Here is a 23,689-nt window from a genome sequence, read left to right as displayed (position 1 = left end):
TCAAAGATGCCCATATTTAGCTTTGTCTTGTTTCCTGCTCTTCTTTTAAGGTGGACAAGATTTGAGGTTCCTTTTCCTTTCCACGGTCATGGGGTTGGCCGTGTGCACAGAGTCGTGACGACAAAAGTGGACATTGAGGGCCCTTTGAACACCACAAAAAGTTAAAAACACCAAGATATCCTACCCATATTAATCCTTTTCCCACCAATCAAAATATATCTTTTGCAGCAAAAAATGTTAACAATTAGGAAGGGAGAGACCTGGACAACGTTCCATGAGAGTATTTATTTATGAAAAGTAAATAAATATCTTATAAAAAACACCTTGACCCTCATACCTTATAAAAAAGTTATAGGATATAAGAGTGAATAGTGGATGATACATAGTAAATTTATTTTTCCATACATCAAAGAGGATGATACTCACAAAATTTATTTAAAAAATCTTCACTTGTGAGAGAGAAATAACGAAAACACGAACTCTTTGGTAGTCCCTTTCGCAGCATGAAAAACTCTTCTGGGCATTTTGCACCCAGCTGAGCCAGCCAATCTGGTGCTCTTAGATTCAATTACTTGATCCTTTCAGAATATTTACTGTACTATAGTATAGATATCTTCCAAGTTTGAATTATTCTTCTGCATGCGAAAATGGTTCGGTCTGGAGCTCAGATGCATTAGAAGGCGAGAGAGATTTGAGATTTGGGAGAAGAGGGAATCATCAAGCCAACATTTTTTCCTTTTTCATGACGCCGTCTTTCCAAAACAAATGTTCAGACTAATCAGTGCGTAGGGGTGCTCGTATTTTTGGAGCAATTACAAAAGCTCATTCATTCGGCTCACTTTTCTCTTCGTTCCTGTATATGATAATACGAATAAACGAACTTGACATATGACAAAAGAGTGTCTTTCTTCTCTTTCCACTTGAATAAACACAAGAGTGTTAGCACCAGACGAATCAAGGAATAGGAGCCCCCACCACCTCTCTTGTCTCTCTTTCTGTGTTTCAACTTTGGTCACGTTTCATAGACGAAATGACAGGCAAATAGAGAGACAAATACAAAGTTACACAGAATAAAAATTAGGATGGGAGCGGATAATTCAAGCCCAAGCTGATTTATCTTAGTTCTTTTGCAGTTGTCCAAGCTTGGGAAGACTTAATTAAGCGTGTAGGAAATATAAATGGGTGTACATGGACTTTGTGTTCAATCCTTGGCAACCTTTACAAACTCTATTACAGTGAGATTCAGTAAAACATCCCCCAATCAAACGAGTCCCCTGTAATCCTCAGAAGAAGAGAAATTACGTTTTTAAACTCATGCCTGTATTTTCAGTTTTTCACATCCTAGCCCCATCTCAACTCCACATAAAATAGACGCCGCTCTCTCGAGGATTGGAGCAATCAGCAACCATTTAAAGGTCGATACTAGAGTATACAAACAGAAATAGCACAATTTGAATTATTACTTTGGAGCTTATTGGCAATATTCAGTAAAAACTGCCGGTTATAGACAAGGATTTATGCCTATGCAATAAACGATGTAGAACTCAATCCACATTTTATGTTACTTCTTGGATTGGAACAAAACTGATAGACACTAATTTCTTAGTATACACAAGAAAGGAAGGGGTGCCTCAGAAACCCAATGAATCTTAGTATCAAATTCAGCTGCTTCCTCAAGTTCTTTGGTACCTTGGTCCATCAGGCCAAAGGGAAACAGAATTGAGATGTATATCAACAACTTGTCATTATCCTTTCATTGAATCGTTCTTGTAAGCTTACACTTGGAATTGAAGATAGTGGCTGTATGATTTAGACTACACAATTTCAAGAGCTCAGCGGAATGTTGTTTCATAACTGGATTGCAACCACTCTGAATTACAAGTAGCAGCTCGCCTGCCAAACCTGCCTCCACAGCGAGGCACATTCTTCTGCGGCAAGCTTGCGAACAGCCCACGGGATTGACAGTGCAAACCGAGTGCATCTCTCTGAAACCTTCATCATTTCACACCAAAGGGAAAAAGAATTGAGATGTATATCAACAACTTGTCATAATCCTTTCATTGTATCGTTCTTGTAAGCTTGCACTTGGAGATGAAGATAGTAGCTGTGTAATTTACACTACACAATTTCAAGAGCTCAGCAGAACGTTGCTTCATGGCTGGATTGCAACCACTCTGAATTACAAGAAGTAGCTTAGCCGCCAAACCAGCCTCCACAGCAAGTGAGGCACATTCATCTGGGGAAAGCTTACAAACAGCCCACAAGATTGACAGTGCAAACTGAGTGCAGCTCTCTGAAACCTTCATCATTAATCTCACTACATTCGGTATGGTGTTCCGGCAATCCTTTAAAGCCATTCTTCCTTCTGGAAGAGTGGACAGCACCTCTAGAACATAAAGGGACAATTCCAGACACTCATTATTAAAACTAGGCAGGAGCTCAACCAATTGGGGAACTGCCCCAATACTCACAAGAGAGACCCTAACTGGTTCATAGGAACAAACCGACTTGAGCAAACTGAGACCGGCGAAGACTCCATTTGGGTGTCTTTTGTCCTTCACCAACCTCAACAAACCGACCAAAAGACTCAAGCTTGAGATTATCTCTGACCCAAAATCCTTCCCGGTCATCAACGTCTCGATCAACCTCGTGCAATTGATCTTCGTTTCAATGGATCCCTCGTTCAGCATATCCACCATTAACGATACCTTCGCGGGTTGCATCAAATTGGCCTTCGACTGCGAGTCGAGATCTAAATTCACGAGAATCCCAATTACCTCTGACCCGACTGCATGCGAAGTGAAATGGCCCAACAGAGAAGAAACCAAAGATATACCGTTGTTGTCCACCACAGTCTTCTTCGCCGAATCATGAGCGACCACGACCTGCCTCAGGTCTTTAAGAGCTTGAACTCTAGCTTGGCCCTTAACCTTCTTCAAAGTCTCCAAAAGCTCCAAAGCCCTGCCTTGCACATCTTCCGACCTCTTCTTCATCGCCAAATACTTCTGGGAAAACCAACTGTAAATCAGCTGGTGCAGAGTCGTATTCGGCGTGACCGAACCCTCCCACAGCTCCTGCATCGTGGTGGGGCAAGTGCAGTGGCCCAAAGAGAACCATCTGAGAATGTTGGATCTCTCGTAGGTCTGGCCCGTGCAAAGGGTCACGGGGTCTTGCATCGGCTCCAAAGAGATCGGGCAGATAAACACCGAGGGCACATCTATGGGTTCGAGCTCCGCAATCATCTTCTTCAAATCAAGTTTCTCGGCGACACCGCCACCGAAGAACGCGCCGTCTCCGCCCAAAATGCCATCTTTCACCGCGGTCTTCAGATCTAACACTTGCCCACCACCGTCAGCATCGAGCTTCCCGTCTCCCCCATCCCTTCTCCGACTAGACGGCTGGTACATCGGCATTTTTCCGAACACCCTCTACGCAAATGCTCAAATAAAATTTGACACAGAATCACAGATTATCGACAAGAAATAGGAGACAGAGAGACCCTTAAAATTCTAAGAGACCCGTCACATACAGAGGAAAAGAAGCGTGTGGGAAAGAGAAAGGAGGAGAGTGGCGTTCTCTCTCTCTCACTTTGTCTTTCACTCCCTTACGATATCTCACTCATCGACAATCCACGAGCGCAACAATGCCCGTCAAAGGGGACATCTTTTCTCCACCCTTGGCTTTCTTTTCTCTTTTTTCTCTTTACCTGATCTCTCTCTTTCTTTCCCCGGTCAAAAGGGCCACATTCCTCTTCAATGCCATCATCCTCATCATCAACAAGGAAATGATGGAGTTGTAATCTTCTTCCCTAATACCAAAGCTCAGTTGCTCTTCAAGCTCAAAGAAAAGTGTGAAATCATCAGCCCTAGATCAGTGAGAAAATAAAAACACCATTAAAAAGTGATAAAAATGAGCTTCAAATCCACTCATACAATAACAGTATACACACCTCGGATTACCAATTTGTACAAAACAAAAATACTGATATTCAATGCCCTAGAAATTGTGTTGGGAGGATAAACATTTGATGAAAAGTATATTCTTTTGCTTTTTTGTTTATTCTTTTTTCTGGGAGTTGTGGCCACTTGGGGGGATAATCTAGAGGAGCTGAAGGCGCAGCCCGACTTGGCTGTGACTGTAAGACGGTCAAAAGGATAAATTGATGTTCCCCATTCGGCAGTCAAACAAACTTCAGAATACGATCCACAAGGAATATTATTTTATATAAGTTAATTACTTAATAATTTTTCTTACCCCTTTTTTCTTTTTTGAATAAGAATTTTCTTTCTGAAACTTCGTCCAGATGTTCTTTCAAAGTCCATGCAAGATCAATTTTTTTTAAATGAATTATATTTTTAAAATAAAATTAGAAATTCTCATCCCTCATGATAAAGAATAACTGTAAATAATTATGTTTAAATTATTATTATTATTATTATTATAAATGAGAATTAGGATGAGGTTTATTTTTTACTGAATTAGTTATATAAAATTAAATTATATCATCACATCTTATATTATTATTATAATTTTTTTAAACTTTTACATAAAATATAATAAATAATTTAATTTTTTTAAAATTTTAAAAAAAATTATATTATAATAATATTTTATTTAATTTTAAATAAAATATCTTATCTCATATTATTTAAATTGCGTAACCAAACGAATGAAAAAAAAAAAAAATCCAATTCCAGGTTGGTTTTTTTGTTGTTTTAATGGGCATCCGATTTCCACGCATTGGAATAGACTTCTGGGACGACTCAACAGATGTTGCGTTTAATGTATCTTTTGGACCATATCATACACTTAAAGCCTTATCTGGGGACAAGTTCATTTGTGCAACCCTCTTCAAATTTACATCCATTAAATATCATGGAAAATACTATATTTTGATAAATAATAAATAATTGAATAATAAATTCTAAAACCTTTCTAATTTAGAAAAAGAAAATAAATTTAAAAAAAAATACCTTATGTGATAAATATGTTAAAAGAGCAGGAAAAAAAAAAAAAAAACACCTTGGAATGATGAAATAGACACACTTTCCGAGGTCCCAGCTGCTTTTATAATACGACCAGAAAAAAGGGGCAAAAAAAAAAAAAAAAGTTCCATACTATTGCAATATTTATAACTACAGAAAATAAAGTGCTTAATTTGAATAAACCGGGTAGTCCAAGACGTAGAAAGGAAGACAGACCAAAGGTGAGGAGAACGCACGGCAACCACTACCACGTGCAAGTGTCTGTCATATAAAGCAAGCAATGACTCAATTCCTTCAAATATTTTATATAATTTCAAGATATATATATATAATAATACATAAACCTTATATTATTTATTAATAATATAAAGTATATGGATTTTACAAATTATTTTGAAATATAAATTTATAGATATTCTCGTCCCAATATACAGCTCACACTGATTGGTCTAACCAGATAGGATCTTCTTTATTTTACATGAAATATAAAATATTTAAGTTATTTTTAATATAAAATATTTTCAAAATATTCATATCTTATGCTTAATATTAAAATAAATATTTTGCAGAACAGCTTTCTAGATTTTGCGATGGGTACACGCAAGTCAAACATCAGCATTCCAGCAAATCTGGTCAAATGATACGCTGGCACTTTACGAAAGGGAAGCTCTGAGTAGGCCCACCACACGGGCTTCCGGTCTTTTCCACTTCCTTTTTATGTACATTGTACAATATTCGCCAGTAGCTTTGGAAATTTCTGGAGTAAAATATTCGTAATTGAATTTTTGGAAATTAGTTTGCAACTTCCTCTCAAACAGTGGCAATTAAATCGATAATTGGGACAACAGAGTACGGGGTTTTTTTTTTTTTTTTGAAATAGAAAGATTAACCCTCATTTGCATTTAAAATTCATCTCATCTCATTATTACAATTTTATCAAATTTTTATATAAAATATAATAAACAATTTAACTTTTTCAAATCTCAAAATAACTTCTTCAAATTCTCACAAAAAATATAATAAATAATTTAACTTTTATTCTACTATTCACAAACCATCTCAAGCTATCTCAACTCATCTCTGAATCCAAACTACTCCTAAAAAAAAGAGCTTACAACATCTCAATGTTTACAATAGATTGAATGTCAAATGGACATTCTTCAATATCATATACATCCTCTGATAAATTTAAAGTAGACTTTGCTAGTAAGTGAGCTACCTTGTTGGCCCCCTGTATGCGTGAGTAGCTGACCATTGGCTGCAGGAATTGATCAGGTTTCGAGCATCTTCAATCAGCAAACCTCCCATGCTCCAATTAGAAACCTGATTCTGCAACAATTCAACCACATGTTTTGAGTCACCTTCCAAGAGGACCTGCATGAGCCCCATTTCTTTACAAAAAATTGCTGCTAATAGAAGGTCATGTGCTTCAACATCAAAAGGGCTGCCTTTTAACCATCTGGAAGCTCTAAATGTCCCTCTGACTTGACCATTATGATCTTTAATTATCACTCCCACACCAATCTTGCATATATCAACATTTAAAACTACATCTCAATTTACTTTAAAAAATCCCTCTATTGGTTTAAGCCATTTATGTACCTTTTGTGAAGACTGCATTGGGGGAGTCTGGGAGGTGTAGTTTGTCTCTTGGAAAAAAGCCATATCAGCTTTTGCTTTTTGTGAGAGTACAATAGGGTGAGTGAAGCTTTTACCATGCACAACTTCATTCCTCCTAGTCCATATTCCCCTTAGTGTGACTGTCACTTCTTCGAGCTCATTGGAATCAAGCTGCTCTACTAGTGTAGTCCACACATTAAAGAATATATCACTTTGGTATGACATTTTCTGAAGTCTAATACAACCCTGATTCCACACATCCCTAGTAGTTGTACACCCCCAAAGAACATGGCCTGAAGTCTCGGGGTCAGTTCTACAAATTGGGGAAGTACTGTCTTCCACAATTTTCCTCCTCTTCAGGTTTGCAAGTGTTGGAAGAGCTTCACTACATGCTCTCCACAAAAATAGCTTAACTGCATAGGCTACTTTCAGTTTCCACAAAGTCTTCCACACAGCTTTGTCTCTTTGCTTTCTTGATGTTTCTCCCTTTATCAGTCTCCAAATTTCTCCGGGTATGGTAACCAGTCTTCACTGTGTATTGACGAGTAGTATTGGGCTGCCAAACTAACTTGTCTGCTCTGCCTCCCATACTGATAGGAATGGCTCTAATGGCCTCAATTTCCTGACTAGAGAATAGTTCTTGTAAGAGATCCTCCTTCCATATTTTCAAATTAATGTCAATGAGGTCACTAACAGTTTCACACTAACAGTCGGTAGCTCTAGTTGAGGAGATCTGAAAAGTTGGAAAGGAAGGAACCCAACTATCCTTCCATATGTTCATGCTATGCCCATTCCCGACCCTCCACATAAGTCTTTTTTTAAGTAAGGGCAGACCTTCATAAAGGCTTCTCCAGGCATATAATGGCCTAGATCCTAGCTTGGCCTCCAATAGACCCACATGTAAAATATATTTCTGTTTGAAGACTTTAGCAACTAGTGAAGAGGGATCCTGTAGAATCCTCCATATTTGCTTGGAAAGCAAAGCTATGTTAAAACATCTAAAGTCCCTGAAGCCTAAACCCCCTAGTTCCTTGGCAAAGCTAAGTTGTTCCCAAGGGGTCCATTGTATTTTTGAGGAATCCTCATTATAACCCCACCAAAATTTCTTGAGAAGCTGGTTTAGTTTACTGGTAGTTGAGGTGGGTAAGAGAAAAATCTCCATGGAGTGAGTTGGAATGGCTTGGAGCACAGACTTGAGAAGGATTTCCTTTCCTGCTACCGATAAGTGATTCGTTTTCCAGTTAACCACTCTAGCCCAAATCCTATCTATGAGGGAGTGAAAAGCTGAAACATTTGCTCTCCCCACCATAGCAGGTAGCCCTAAGTACTTGTCAAAAGTCCCAATAGATTATATTCCTGCTAATTGAAGAATCTGTCTTTGGACCCCCTGTTGGGTATTTTTACTGAAGAAAACAGAAGACTTTTTTTTGTTTAGAGCCTGTCCTGAAGCATGTCGATACAAGTCCAGTATCCTTAGCAATCTAGTCAGCTCCTCAACCTTTGCTTGGCAAAAAATGAGGCCGTCATCTGCAAAAAACAGATGACTTACATGTGTAGGCCTTCTTCCAACAGGAGCACTAGTGATTTCACTACATTCTTCAGCTGTTTTCCGCAAAGCAATGAGGGCTTCAGCACAAAGTATGAATAAATATGGGGACCGGGGATCCCCCTGTCGAATGCCCCTTGATGGGGAGAATTTCTATTGGGGCTCACGATTAACAAGAATGGAATAAGAGCATTGGCAATGGCCTAAGTCCAAAATTTAGCTAGAATCTTAACTTTTAGTTATAGTATCAATTTTTGACTAAATGAGTCTATATTGGATTAGCTATCTTAAAGTTAAAATAATAATATAATATTTTTTATTATTTATTTATTTTTTACAAATACAATTTAGATATTTCCTAGATCTTCATGCTTTGTAGAAATAATGTGTCTACTCTATCAATATTCGCAATCAGTATAAATAATGTGCATACCATGCATGTTTTACCATTCAAAGAGAGAGAGAAGTGATGAAATAATAAAATATTACTTTCCATTATGAATAGTAGCTAGACATGTTTGGAGAGGACTTAAAATTTACTATAGCTCAAGTCTTAAGTTTTGGACCATTGGCTAGTCCAATGTGGAGACTTTTTCTCACATCTAGCTAAAGTTTGGACGTGCATTGACATTTGGCTAGTCCATTGCCAATGCTCTAAGTCACTAAGTTTAGACAAGTCTGGACAAGTGTTATCCAATGCTGAGGGAAGCCAAGTTTCTTCATCAAAGCGACCACAAATTACCATTCTACTCGATCGTAGGCCTTGCTCATATTTAGTTTAAGAGCCATGTAATCTTTCCTTCCCTTCATCCTTGTATTCATAGAGTGGAGGACCTCATATGCCACTAACATGTTGTCTGAAATAAGTCTCCCAGGTACAAAGATGCTTTGGTTCATGGAAACAATATTAGGGAGGACACCTTTTAGCCTATTAGCCAGTGTTTTGGATACTATCTTATAAAGGACATTACACAGGCTAATGGGTCTGTACTCAGTCACCTTATTGGGGTTCTTGACCTTGGGGATAAGTGATATGAATGTGTCATTAACCTCTTTTAAGGACCCTCTATGATTGAGAATATGTGAAACAAAGCTACATACCTCCCCACCCACCACCTCCCAATGTTTTTGGTAGAACTGGGCTGGAAAGCCATCAGGACCAGGTGAACCAAGGGGTTCATTTGAAAGACAGCAATTTTTACAACCTCAACAGTGAACTGCTTCATGAGGCTTGTGGACATCTCTGTAAAAATTTTTGGGCTTAAAGCATTTAAACAAGCCTCAATATTAATAGGTGATGATGTGGTGAAGAGTGAAGAGAAAGAACCTATAAAAACAGCTCCAATATCAGCCTGCTCAGAAACTACCCTTCCGTTGGTGTCTGTTATGGATTTGATGGTATTAACCCTCCTCCTTTGGCTTGCATGCATATGAAAAAACTGAGTATTTTTGTCTCTATTTTTAAGCCAATGCTGCTTTGCTCGCTGCCTCCACTTCATTTCTGTTTTAGCTAAAGACACATCCACCTTTTTTTGTAAATTTTGCATATGGGTCATGTGTGAACCATCACCAGTATTTTGCAGGTGGCTTATACTAGCTAAAGCTCGATCGATAACCTTTGTCTCATGCTGAGCATATTTCTGTTTCCATTGTACTAGCCCCCTTTGACAATGTTCAAGCTTAGCTCTTAGAAGATGTCTTTGTATCTCCCTTTGTCACCTTGCTCCATGCCTCCTTCACAATGCCAACACACTCCTCCTTTAATTTCCAGGCAACTTCATACCTGAACATCCTGATTTTCCTTCCGCTTTTATACTCGAAATGTTGCATGTTTACATGAAGAGGGGAGTGGTCAAATTTTACTGCTATCATAGCATTACAAGAAGCCGAGTTGAAAGTGTCATCCCACTCCTTGTTAGCCATTGCTCTATCAATTTTTTCCTTTATGAAATCTTTTTCACTTCTATTATTTGACCAAGTGAATTTCTGCCATTGGGAATGAATGTCATGGAGGTCACACACCTCAAGGGCCTACCTAAAGTCATCAATTTGCTTATAAGATCTACTAGCACCTCCCATCTTGTTCTTTGGATGCAGGATTTCATTAAAATCACATGCACATAACCAAGCTATCGAAGAGGAAGGTTTGAGCATCTTTAGAAGCTACCAACTGCTATTCCTTTTCATTGTATCTGGGTGGCCATAAAACCCAGTGAACTGCCAAACAGGTTTATCTCCTCCTTCATGGACAATTGCACTGATATGCCATCAGATATAATTAATAACTTTGAGACTCTAACCATCTTTCCAGAGTAATGATATTCCTCCACTTAAGCCCACACTCTCCACAGCAAAGCAACTCTCAAATTTTAAATTTCTTCTTACCTCATCCATCCGAGTACTGTTGCACTTAGTTTCCAAAAGGAAAACTAAATGGGGACACTTTTCCTTAGTCAAGTTTCTAAGGATTAGAATTGTTCGAGGGTTCCCAAGCCTTCCGCAATTCCATATTAGGAGACTCGTTGAGTTTGACAGTGGCTGGTTTCATTTTGATTCTCAACCCCTCATCCACTACTATTATTTTTCTTTGGATTAGGACTACCCCCCTTTGTCTCATTAGTACCTCCCTTTTTTTACCCCCACTAAAGCCTTAGTGTTAGTGATATCAGTAAGCCTCTCACCCGAATTGAATCTGCCTCTAGCCTTTCTCTTCCATGTACCAGTTTTAGGAATGCCCTCCTTCATAGCCAGGTTATTACCAAAACTGTTAGTGGGGTGACAATACTCAGGGGTTATCACAGTTGATTCACATTTCATATTGCATTCTGGCCTATCCTCACTCAGAGACACCTTAGGAGTTTCAAATGTTTTTAAGACACCATCAGGTAGTGCATTTGAACTTTGGTGAGAGGAACTGCCTAGGTTAGCCAAGCTTTGATCTAAGTCCATATGAGAGTCAAGCACTTTTAACATAACATTAGCAGGTTTACCAACAACAGAGTTTACCTCATTAATGTTCCCAACCTTTTCAGTGCCCGAGTGTTGACTCACATAAATGCCCTCCAGAGATGAGGTGGGATTTGGGGGGTCCTACATAGTTGGAGTCTCTTGGATTTGTGGGTCTTCCTTCTTTTGCACATCTATATACTCTTTTTTACTCATAGCCAGTTCCTCCCTCATGAGCATCTCTTTCATTTCATCATTTAGCTCATTCTGCCCCATTTTCATCCCTTTGGCAGCTTCATCCCTTCTGCCCCTTACCTTCAGTTTGCTGTCCTCTCAGGTTTTGATTATTTCCAGTCAATCCACCATACTTCCGGCCATTAAAAATATTAGTGTTCATGAGTTGTACTCTGAGCCAAGGGCCATACTGCAGTGGTTCCTGATCCTCCTTTTGTTGGTCAAACCTCGTTCTCAAACAGTTTCTTCCCTTATGGAACAAAATCCCACATTGAAAACAGAAATTTTGCAGCCTCTCATATTTAAAGGAGATCCAGTGCTGCTGTTGTTCAAACTCCAACCATTTCCCCTCAAGAGAGGTTTATGGAGATCCACAGCTACCTTGATACGGAGACATCTTCCCCACGCGGATCCATCAGATTCAACATCCACCCTTATAACATGTCCAAGAGAGGATCCAAACTGCTCCCTTATGTCTTCCGTCATTGCAGCCAGGGGGAGGTTGTGGCATTGAGTCCAAAAAGGTTCATATCAAAACTACATTGTGTTAATAGACACATTTTCATCAACCTCTTGTAAAGTCAGTAAGTTTCTGTCAAAACACCATGGCCTACCGCTTAGCACTTTCTCCTTATTCTGCACTTGCTGAAACTCGATCAGAAAACATTGATCATTTAAATCCTTGAATTGCACCCATCCACCTAGCCTCCACAACTAAGACATCGTCATCCTAAAGGCCTCATTATTAACGATTTTTTTCAGATAAAACTCTCCCTATAATGCAGAGTTTCCTACGGAGGCCCCATTCCTTGCGTTCTTCTGGTTTGATTTGGAAAATAGAGTTTTCTTCCTTGGATAGAAGTCGTTTCCATCATGTAGTCAGATCTTCCTCTTCCATCCCCACCGACATCACACAAACCCACAAAAAGTGAGACTTATGCCTTTGTCAAGAACAGAGGCACTAAACCCTACTCTGTCTCGAGAGAGAAGAAGGGCACTTTTTTCACTATTCGAGACTCGAAACCACACTTTTGTTCAACAGAGTACGGGTTACGATTATAATTATTATTGCCCAATATTAAAGCCCTAAAAGCCCATGAAGTTCATAAAACCCATTAGGCCCCCACGTAATGAAAAAGGGACCGGAGTCCGATAACTACACATTCTAAGCAACGACCCCACCTGAAATATCCTTCCAACACGTATAGAGAAATCAACTGAGATATGAGAGTATTCCGGATGGATTATGTAAAATAGCCCAAAATATCCATCCAACGGATTATTTATTTTGTAACTGATTTCCAGTTTGCTACAGTATATTCTCTACATCTAGTAGACATTGTATACAAATGTATAAATTTTTAATTTATTTCTCTCTCTTCTTTTTACCTTTTTATTCACTGTCGAAAAGCCACTTTATTTCGTTTTAGCCTTGTAAGTTTATTTCGTGCCCTCTTCCCTTCCTCACAAGACTGGTTATGCTGCTCGTCGATCTTCTACAATCACAATTTGCGAAGGGCTTCAAATCTACAATACAGTTCAAGCATCCTGTTATTTGCCTGAGGTAAAGTTTCTGAAAAAATTCTCCTCGTAACTCCTCATTTTTCGAGTGGGTTTTGGGTATGTTTCAACCTTTTCTCTCTCAATATCTTGATAATATTCTTTAACAATTATCGGAAATGAATATTCTCATAATATGCTTTGAGAATATTTTCATTATTTAATCTTTTATTTTTATTTTTTGAATTAATTTGTATCTTGATCTAGCTTATAAATTTGGGTTAATTTCAAATATGACATAATTATATGATATTGTAAATAGAGAGATATTGCAAATATAAAAAGATAGGAGGATATCATTAGTAGTTAGAGAAGATATTTGAAATGAATAAAAAATATTAAAAAGTATAATATTTAGATGATACAAAGAAAAAATATATATGTTAATGTATAGTATACTATAAACAGTCCCTCTTTGGAACAGAGCTTCCGTTCTTATGCTTTTAGTGGCAACAAATAATATGCAAACAAGTCAGCAATCCACATACAAATCACATGAGCTGCATCACAGGATAGTAAAATCAAATCTACATAAATTGTGTGAAAATTTTATTCTGAAAACACAAACTTAACCCACTACCTACATTGTCGCACCTATTAGTCTACACATCGCCACACCTCTCCAGACGGCCGCATCTTTCCAAATCGTTGCCCCCTTTAGCTCGTAGCACAAACGCCATCCATAATCAGTGCACTGCTGCCCTCCAGACAGCCCACAGATATCATTAATTTGCATCACAGATAATAGAGTTTTTTCATAGCAATTTGCATCACAAAAGAAATTTGCAGTTAACATTAATTTAAAGTTCAGAGGAATTTAAGGGATAAAGGAAAAAACGACGAAGGCAATACCAGAGATTAAGGGTAAAACGAAGGCAACCGTTGCACACAATCCACTCATCCCATGAGAATCGATTATAGAGAGCAAGTATTCTAGAGAGAGAGAGTGAGAGAGAGAGAGAGCGAGATAAGGTATGGGAGATCAAAGCTCGTGGTTTTCCTGGGATAGAAAGAGGACATAGAGAGAGGGAGGGAGGGAGGGAGGGGCTTGATGGGAGGGGGCTCAATGAGAGTGGAAAAAAAAATTGTCCCTTTGCAGTGCGGTCACATGGTTGGTAATACGTTGTGTCTACATGACACACCTCCATTAAAGGGCATTATTTGGGAGAAATCGGTTAAACCGGCCAAAATTTATTCTCTACTATAAAAGTTAGTATGTAAAGTTAAAAAAAAAAAAATTTTGATGATGTATTTTAAAGGATAGGATGAATAGACTATTGAGAATGCTCTAAGAAGACAATTATGGAAATGAGCATATAAAAGGGGCAACCCATCTTAGGTATAAAGATTTTTAGAGAGTACATCTTGGCAACCTTATTTTATACATATGACTATCATAGGAAAAAATTAAACAAATTTATACATTTGGCTTATAAATTCAATAGCTGCATTGTAACACCCCGCCTAATTAATCATTAGGATTAATCTTTAAACGCTCTTAGATTAAGCTTATGACTTTGGGTTTTAAATATTTTTTATTTTTATTACTATTACTATTATATTATTTTGTTTGTTTATTTTATTTATTTATTTCCATAGAGATAGTTAGATTTATTTAGACCATGACACTTAGTGTCATTAATTATTAAGCATAAATGATTAGAGAAACAAACCCATTAGTAATCCTATTAAGGCCTCAAAAACTTTAGGACATTTATGGGTCAAGTCTTAGAAGCCTTAAACTAAGCCTCATAGGAGTACAAGTTTTGGTAGGATAGTCTTGACCCAAGTATGAGGAAGGCATAAGGCCTTTTGGGCCAAGCATGGTTGAGGTTTGACCCATGACCCAATTATGTCAATGTAAGTCTTTCAAGTCCCATCTTTGTGGATTTTGAGGCCTCTTAATCTCTCAAAATCTAGAAACAAGGCCTCTCATCCACTCAAACCCAAAGCCCATGGACTATTAACTCATACTCATGGCCCTTTTAAGCCCACAAGGCCAAAAACTTTTGCTTTGCTTCTATTCACTCTTCAATTTGAAGCCCAATACATCATACCATGGGTTTCCTCAAACCCATGTCATACCCTAAGTACCCAAATTAAGTTTTGAAATTGGGTTAAAACTATTAATCAACTTACCCATGATTAGTGATCTTTAAACCATATTTTGGAACTTAATTTTCTTTCTTAATATTTTTAACCTTTTTTATATGAAATTTTCTTATTTCATTATTCAATTGCATCATTATTAGATCATATTAGGACCCTAGATAAACCTCCACACATGTCATTAGAAGAAATGACAAATCAAAACTCCAAACTACACCAATCGGCACACGTGTGCCCTTTGTGTGCAATATACTGTTTTGCCCTTAAGTCTAATATTTTTGTGCCTTTTTCTCAAGAGTAGTATGATCTTTAAACACCTCATAAGATCTCTTTAGACCCAGACCAAGCCTTGGACAAATTTTATTTAAAAAGAAAAACAAATAAATGAAACCAAAACCGATTTCACCATGGGCACTAGTTGGATGAGAACCAAGTTGGTTGAGTTTCAACCCCTATTTTGTCCATGGCTGAGCCACCACCCCACATCACATCCATCAACACCTAATCCCCAAGAAGCCCCCATGGTCATCATGAGTTTTTGACCAATTTTCCCACCCAAAGAAAGCACCAAACCAAAGGCATCAAACCACCTTCATTTCGACAACCCATTTCCCTTTACCCCTTTCATTTGAGTTGCCACTTCATGATCACTTGACATCCAACCAATAACCATTCCCTCACCTGGAAAGCCTTCCAAGAATGGTTTATGACCTGCACAAGGTAGCCATGGAGAAAAGACAAGAGGGTGAGTCAAAGCCATGATCAAAGCCGCCCAAGAAACCACCCTTGAACCCGTCAGCTTCATGCTTATTTTTGTTTTGTTTTTCTTCTCTTCCTTCTGCACCACGACCTGACCAGTACCTTTAGGATCAATGTAGCACCTGAATTGATGAAGTCATAGTGATTTAGGGCATTATTCACTCTGCACGAGTGACACAATATGATGAAATGCAAGCTAAAATTTCAGCTCCTTACACCACTGTCTATATCACCCAATCCCCATGGGCTTAGGCCAATGTCTCATCCTCCTTGGCTGCCTATAAAAAGCCCATCCACCCCCTCATTTCCTACACACCTCTTCTCTGAGCTCCTCTTGAGTTCTTGAGAGATCTCTTCCCTTAGAGTACAAAAGAATAGAAGTCGAGTGAGTGTTCTTGGAAGTTCTTGAGTTCTTGTGTTGGGAGCTATAGAGGGCTATGAAATTTGTAAGTTCTCTTGTCCTAGATCTTAGTTTAAATATCAAGTTGTGCTTATAATTGTTGGAGTAATTTTTGGATGAATTTAGAAAAGGTTACCATGGTTAATTAAAAATCAGGTTCATTAAGAAGAGTCGGGCTACTCTGCTGCCTAGGAGTAGCCCGCTCAACTTTATCGCCTTTGAGTTTTGAGTTTTTTTTTTCATTTTTTTTTCACATTTTTTAAATATATTTAAATACTTTTAAAAAAATTCCAATACATTTAAAATCAATTTCTTAATCACTAAGTAAAAAAAAAAAAAATTTACCAAGCGGTACAAATAGGAGGGCAAAGTAGTGTTTTCCCATTAAGAATGGTTCAAGTGTTTAAATTGTTTTAAGTGGAAATTTTAGCTGTCACATGTCTTAGCATATTTTGATATAATTTATTAATGTCTTAGAATGATCATGGAAGATTTGATTTTTGATTTGAAGTATGCCATAATAGGTTTTAATTCTATCTTGTGTTGATCATCAAAACATGCATGGGTTTTAAGTAAGTTTGTGATTAAGGCACAAAATTTGATTTATTACACCTAGGCTTGATGATTAAGCATTTAGAAAACCTTCTGATTGGGATAAGAATGAAAATACATGCTTTGGGTGAGTTTTGAAAGCATGCTTTTGTGATTTACACTAGGAGCATCAAGATTGATTAATGGAGGATTAATGAAGATTAAGGTTTTTAACCATGATTAAGTACTAGGATGAACTTGCTCACCCAAGAATTGGCCTTTATCATATCTTTAAGGACTATAGTGATTATTTGTGACTAAAAAAAATTTGCATAAGCATGCATTCATAGGAATCAATAGTTGAAATCACTAAGGCATTAACTAGAGTGCATGCCATGAGTTGGAAATGTTTGAGCTAGTTCTACTTTAAATTTTACAATTCTAAGGGTATATATGGTTTTAGAATATCAAAAATATGATGTTCATGAAGTTTGGTTAAATTTGAAATTTTTTTGCAAATACTGACAAATTTAGGGCTTTAGTAGTAATTTTTTAGAGTTTAGGGTTAATTTTATAAATAGCCATTTTTTAAGCCTTTGATTATGAACATCTTCCATAATGGTATAAATCCTAACTTAGTATAAATTTGATTTCAGCCGCAACTTTTCAAACTCAGGAAGTTTGTAAGTTGGCCTCTAACTTACACATTGATAAGTCATTTATGATTTATTGATGAATGCCACATTCATGTTATAATTTTTATTTTGAACATAAAATATCATGTTATATGATACATTGAGTGCATACTTACATGACATGTGATATTTTCACCATTTTAGCATATTGCATCTATAAACATCATTTTCACATGAAAGCTTGCTACATATGCACATGTCATGAAATACATTTTTTAACATATCATGAAAAGTAATTTTTGTCACAACCCCAAAGGCTAGGATGAGGAATTATCCTAGTGGAACTTATCTGTCTACTCTAGAGTGTTTAAGAATGGAATGGTAACACTTGGTTTGACAAGAACAATCATTGGGTTTCGAATGGGTTCTTTTTAAAGAATGCTGGAGCGAAGTCAAATGTTATGACATCTAAGGCTGGTGGGTATATATGTTATGATATTATGTTATGTAACCAATGCATTGAAAATGACTTTGTAGACAACATAGTTTCAACATGAGTTGTATTACGGTCACCAACAGGTACTCACAGTGCATATAGGAAACTATGACGATACTACACGTTATGAAGTTATGATTAAGTATGAATTGCTAATAATGATGAAACATTATGATTATTTTCTTCAGTAAAGTGAAAAATGTTCTCTGTATGAAAATGTGTGTTTCAATTTTTCTGAAAATATTGAGGAATCTGGATGGGTGGGTGACACACTGATTTTTTGCATTACATGCATTTTATATTTATCATTCATCATGCATAATTTATCTTTATGCACATTGGTTGGTTGTTTAATTTACTAAGATTTCAAGTAAATCTCACCCCTGAACCCACTGTCATTCCACTCAAAATTATAGAAGTTGTGTCAGGACTCGAGGAGGACGGATTGGATGGAAAGGTGGATCCAACCGCGGTAACTGAATTAGCTGAAAAAAGTACTCCACACTTTATGTCACCCTTTAGAGTTAAACCGATGTCGTTCTCTAGTTAGTATGCTAGAGGGATACTAAGTACTTTCTTTATACTGGGTTGGCACATTAGGAAATACCAATTTAATAGAGACCACAACCTCTATAAAATGAAGTTCTCCTTAGGAAATCCCAATTTAATAGAGCAAACAACCTCTATTAAAAGCCTTTCTCCAGCTGTATGCTCCGGCGCAGATGTGGTCCAGAACCTCTCATAGCTGGGGCTATAGTATAAAGAAATCAGACTTAGCGTCCAGGGTAGAGACAACTGACAACATTTATAAATAAAGGAAGCGAAAGCGAATTTCCACATTATAAGTTTTTTTCCTGTTGAGAATTTGGCCTGTGGAGTATTTTCCCCGGGTAGATTTGTTCCGGTTGAAAATTATAAAAAATCAGAAGAAGGAAGCACGCCAAAACAGCACTATTACCTTATGAGGAGAATTGTCCGAAAAACAATAAGGGAGTACGCCATTACTGAAGAATAAAATAAGAATAATTGACAAATAAGAAACTTATATGGGATGATTATTAATGAATTGGGACATTTTTAGTTATTCTGGCATAAGTTTTATTTTTACTCTTAATCCACTGCGAATATTACATTCTACTAATTGCACTTATAAGATGCATTGCATGTTAACTGTCATGCACGAGGATATATAACCTTGTGTTATATGTCTCAACACTTTAAGTCGTTGTTCTATACCAAGCGGAGGTTGGGGGCGTCACATGCATGGAATCAATAGTTGGCTTAAGGAGAGGGGTGGGGGGATACCCCTTGTCCAACGACTCTTATAGTTCTCCTTACGCTTCACTCTCTTGTGTCATCTACTAATGTTTATTCACATTCCTCAAACCATCATCATGATAAAGAGACCCTTCCTTGTTCGTTGGTTGCCCCCCCTAATGATCTCTCAAGCTCAATATCGATGGCATCTTTAAAGGTAATTGTGGGTCTACTAGTGGGGGAGTTTTTGAATCCCATGTTTACTTTTTTGTTGTTGGTTTTTCTTGCTATCTTGGGATGGGTACTAATACTTTTGCCAAGTTAAATGATTTAAATATTGGACTTACTTTGTACTATCAATTGAGTGTTCCTAACTTTCTTGTGGAAACGGATTATCTTCTTGTGATGAATTGGTTTAATAACAGTTCTCACCCCTTTTGAAAATATGCTGATATTTGAAATGATATTTTACATTTTAATTGACCCTTTTCTTTTAGAATATCATGTTTATAGAGAAGATAACACTTTGGTGGATAGTCTTGCGAATCTTGGAGCTATGGGCAGCACTCCAGTTTCTCTTCCATTTTTGAACTTCCCAAGAATATGGTTGGCCTTTTTACTTTAAATCATGCAGGTATCCCTAACTTCCGTCGTTAGATTGTCTTCATGGTTTTCTTTATATTTCAATATTATTTCTTTCCCATCAATATTTTATTTTCACAAGAGCATGGTTTTGAGATTTTCATCTATTACCCCCTTACTCTTTTGTACAAGGTATTCTCTCGTTATAAGTGAGGATCTAGTAATAAATATGGAGTTGTCCTCTTCTTTAACACACGCACACACTCCCTTTCTTGTACATCGTTAAACTGTGCAAGAGTCACAGTGACCAATGATACAAATTAGATAATTTTGCGAATAGATACTGTTGTTTGAACCGATAGATGCCCGATGGTTGACCCTTTTTTTTTCTTAGTGATTAAGTAAGTGAATATTATTGTGTTTATGTATTTTTTGTAAAAAAAATATATTTAAATATGTTAAAAAAATAAATAAATAACAAAAAAAAATTCTAAAATGCACTTATCGGTTGGATTATCGGTAAATCGGTCCTATAGCATCATCCTTTGCGAATTCTTGCACACACGTTGATGTATCAGTGCTGAGTGGCATTGTCATGTCAACCAAACCAAATTTGTGATCTTCAACCTTGGAATTCACTTTTCATCCACTCACATTTCACTTTCGAGTAATGTTACGTACAGTTATAAAATGTATAAACGACACGTAATCGCTTTAAAAAAGAGTAAAATTTACTATTAAAAAAATAATTTTTTAATATGAGTCACGTATTTACTCATTTTTTTCAAAGAAATTGTGCAGTACTTTTCACACTCTACAACTACAAATATAATTTATCAACTAAACAAATATATCGCTCTCTCTCCTTTAGAAGTTTGGATTTGAAATTAAGGAGACGTTGAATATACATACCATGAAAAATTATTGGTCTCTCTCGCATGCCCCTAACTGAGTTGCCTTCTTTTAACTTGTTTATCAATTAAAGTCCATAGCCACGTAAAGGATAATCATGTTTGCCCTTAGATTTCTGAAGTATGTTAAAATGACAATCTTAAATCTTCATTTTTTATTTTTTGGATAAATTCACGAGTTGATTGAGTAAATCAACAACAAATGAATAAGAGAGGGGGGTTTTTTTTTTTATTATTATTATTATTTTATATCGAATAAAAGAGGTCTTGAAGTGCTTCAAGGTGTTGGCCAATCGCATGAACCAATCTCACAGCTCTGCTTAATTCTTTACACAACAGAGTATTCTAAACATGAATTACTACCAGAAACCTCTGCTATGATTTGATCAAGTGCAGCATCATTTTTCAGTATCGACGTATGAGAAACCCCAGGAATTCTAATCACCTTAAGGGTTTGATTTTTTTCCTCCGACCACAGCGATTCGAGTGCTAACAAGCTCACCATGTTCACAGTCCCATCTCCATCCCCATAAACAATATCCGGCTGCTCATCGAAACCATTTTTCCCATAGAACAAAGTCTCCGCCGTCTTTACGCCACTCCCAATTATACACGTAATAGGCACTCCAGGTGCTCCTAATTTGACTGCCAGAGGCAATATCCGAGACTTATATGGATGAACACCTTGCGGAAATCCGATGTCATTAAGAAATTGCACCACATCGGAGGCCGAGTAGGTTGCGTTTGGGGTGACAACGAGTGGCTTTTCATGCCCAAATAGCCTGGGATTAGGCATGAGCCAAAGGTTGCTTTCAGAGCTCCTTTGTTCTTCTCTCACAAGCAGTGGCTCCACCAACGGCACTCCAAGCGTATTCCCAGAAGCGAAGGTAAGCATTTCATCGACAGTGCCGCCCCATGGCGCCGAGAGAGCAACGAAGTGTTTTACAAACTTTTTCCGCCAAGAGGGTGGGTTCCGGTTGAGAAGTTGGAGGACAAAGAGGCCCCCTAAGCTGTGGGAGAGAAGGATTACTGGCTTCCCTCCGTTGGAAGTGCTGGCCTTCTCTATCAAATCCTTTAGGTCTTGTAGGAACTTGGAGCCCACATGGGATGGGTGACCCTCTGCAGCTAAACCATATCTAAAATCGTATGGAGCTCCAAAAAGGGTTTCGCCATTGATATATCCAATTTGTTCCAGGGATTCCACTAGAGGTTCCATGTATGCTGTAATGTGCCTGTGAATGTGACCATCACTTGTTACAAACTGAACTTCCTACGATATGTACTTGAACTATTAATTAGTCATCCATCAGGAATAGGAAGAATGTTTCAAAACAAAATTGAAGAATTTGATTATTGAAACCTATACTCTTCAGCCTCTTTGTTTCAACAGCAGATTGATCACAGTGCAGTTAAATGATCTACTTTGAATGATCAACTTTTAAAACTAGAGCACGAGTTTTACCCAGTAAACTATAGTAAGCCTTGAATGATAACAGCACGAGTAAGAGCACTAGCATTGCGCCAATGCCTAGCTAAATTTTGGCTAAGTATAAGCTCAAAAGTGGTTTGTATTGGAGTAGTTAAAATTTTAAAGCTCCATTTTTTAGCTATAATAAATTCATCACTTTTTTCAAATTTGGCCATCTATTATCTATCTCTAAAATAATATTTTACTCTAAAAATATTCCCGATGGCTACTATTGAATAATTAGGTTGACCAAAATATTTTACTCTAATATTTTATAATATTTTTCTCTCTCATTTTTTAAAGTAAAAAAATATTAAATTCAAATTATTTCATTACTATTTATAAACTACATAACAACTATTCATAAAATCGTCATCTCATCTCACTCCCAGTATAAGTCCTTAATCAAATTTTAGACTTAACGATAACTACACCATTGCCCGTTTATTATAACGAAGATTGATATAATTTAAATGGAAAATGTTACCAATATTTACAATTTTACTTATATAACCACACTGTTAATTGGTATATATAATATTATGCGTAAAATTACAATATCACTACAGAACTTAAATTTAATATATATTTTTGTAAAATCTCTCCCCAGGCCAGCAGCCCAAATCAAAATATTCATGAATTGCAGTTAGGCAGTCTTGGCTCTGGATAAGATATGGAGCAAGAGAATGAACAGACTGGCCTATGCATTTCAATTTTTTACGTCAAATTAAAATCATCTCCGCCATCAACAAGTTATAAATGTTTTTCAAAATCAGAGAATTTCATACCCTTCCCGTTGTAATAAAATCAAAGCAGCTTCATCTACCACAAACTACGTAGATGATTCAGGACAGGAGCTTACTTGAGATTGGGGTCAAGGTACAGAAGGGACTGAGTAGAACCGAAGTGAGGAACCCTGGTTTCAACCCCAGGGGCATTACGATAATCATCCAAATCAGAATCGTAGTAAAGCATCATGCGCTCGGCAAAGCACTTGGTAAACGGAGCTAAGAGGACACTGGGATCGAACCACAACCTGAACCAACCCTCCTTGTTCTGCCGCGCCGCCGGGTTCCACCTTTTGTAACAGTACAAGCTCGAGGGCTTGTAGCCAGCGGTTAGCCGGGCTTCTAGCTGGTTCCCACCATTCCCAGGTATTAGGATCAGAGGGTGGAGGTTGCTGCCTGCGTGGCATGTGTACAACATCACAGCCACTGAAACCAGAGCTAAATTGATGCCCATTAACCTGTCCCTGCTAGCTCCAGCTCCAGCTCCAGCTCCTCCTCCTCTTTGACGCTGTGAATTTTGCGAGAGCAAGAGAAGATGGAAATAGATGGATGAGAGACCTTTGGGTTTGGTGGCTTTACGTGGACCGCCAAAAGTGGTGTGATGAAAGATACAACATGTGGTGGACAATGCCTTCATGGTAAAATACTGTTCTGACTTTTTTTTTTTTTGGGTACGAACTTGATAAAAAGAGGTGGCATTGATGTATTATTTATAATATTTATTATTTATTATTACTATTTGTATAAAATCACACTAAATACTTAATAATCTTTATAAAAAATTATTTTAAATGTCGAACTCTTTTCCTCACAAATTCGAGCGAAAATTTGAGTCTGATTTTAGTCTTGTTGGCTGAGCACA

At 37.3% G+C, this 23,689-nt stretch overlaps 2 protein-coding genes across 2 annotated transcripts; both read right to left on the bottom strand.

The window, feature by feature from the left end:
- Positions 1 to 1,442: 1,442 nt before the first annotated feature.
- Positions 1,443 to 4,117, bottom strand: LOC121262940 (U-box domain-containing protein 30-like). Its single transcript, XM_041165648.1, has one exon. The coding sequence runs from the start codon at positions 3,411 to 3,413 to the stop codon at positions 2,058 to 2,060; it is 1,356 nt and encodes a 451-aa protein (XP_041021582.1). The 5' UTR covers positions 3,414 to 4,117; the 3' UTR covers positions 1,443 to 2,057.
- Positions 4,118 to 20,774: 16,657 nt separating this feature from the next.
- On the bottom strand, positions 20,775 to 23,459 carry LOC121262961 (lecithin-cholesterol acyltransferase-like 1). Its single transcript, XM_041165682.1, has 2 exons — positions 22,902 to 23,459; positions 20,775 to 21,803 (listed from the first exon to the last, which is right to left on the bottom strand). Exons 1-2 carry the CDS (start codon positions 23,279 to 23,281, stop codon positions 20,900 to 20,902), a joined length of 1,284 nt encoding a protein of 427 aa, XP_041021616.1. The 5' UTR covers positions 23,282 to 23,459; the 3' UTR covers positions 20,775 to 20,899.
- Positions 23,460 to 23,689: the final 230 nt, after the last annotated feature.

This window comes from Juglans microcarpa x Juglans regia, chromosome 4S, assembly GCF_004785595.1.
Source record: "Juglans microcarpa x Juglans regia isolate MS1-56 chromosome 4S, Jm3101_v1.0, whole genome shotgun sequence".
NCBI classification, from domain to species: Eukaryota; Viridiplantae; Streptophyta; class Magnoliopsida; order Fagales; family Juglandaceae; genus Juglans; species Juglans microcarpa x Juglans regia.
This window is presented reverse-complemented; position numbering and strand designations above follow the sequence as displayed.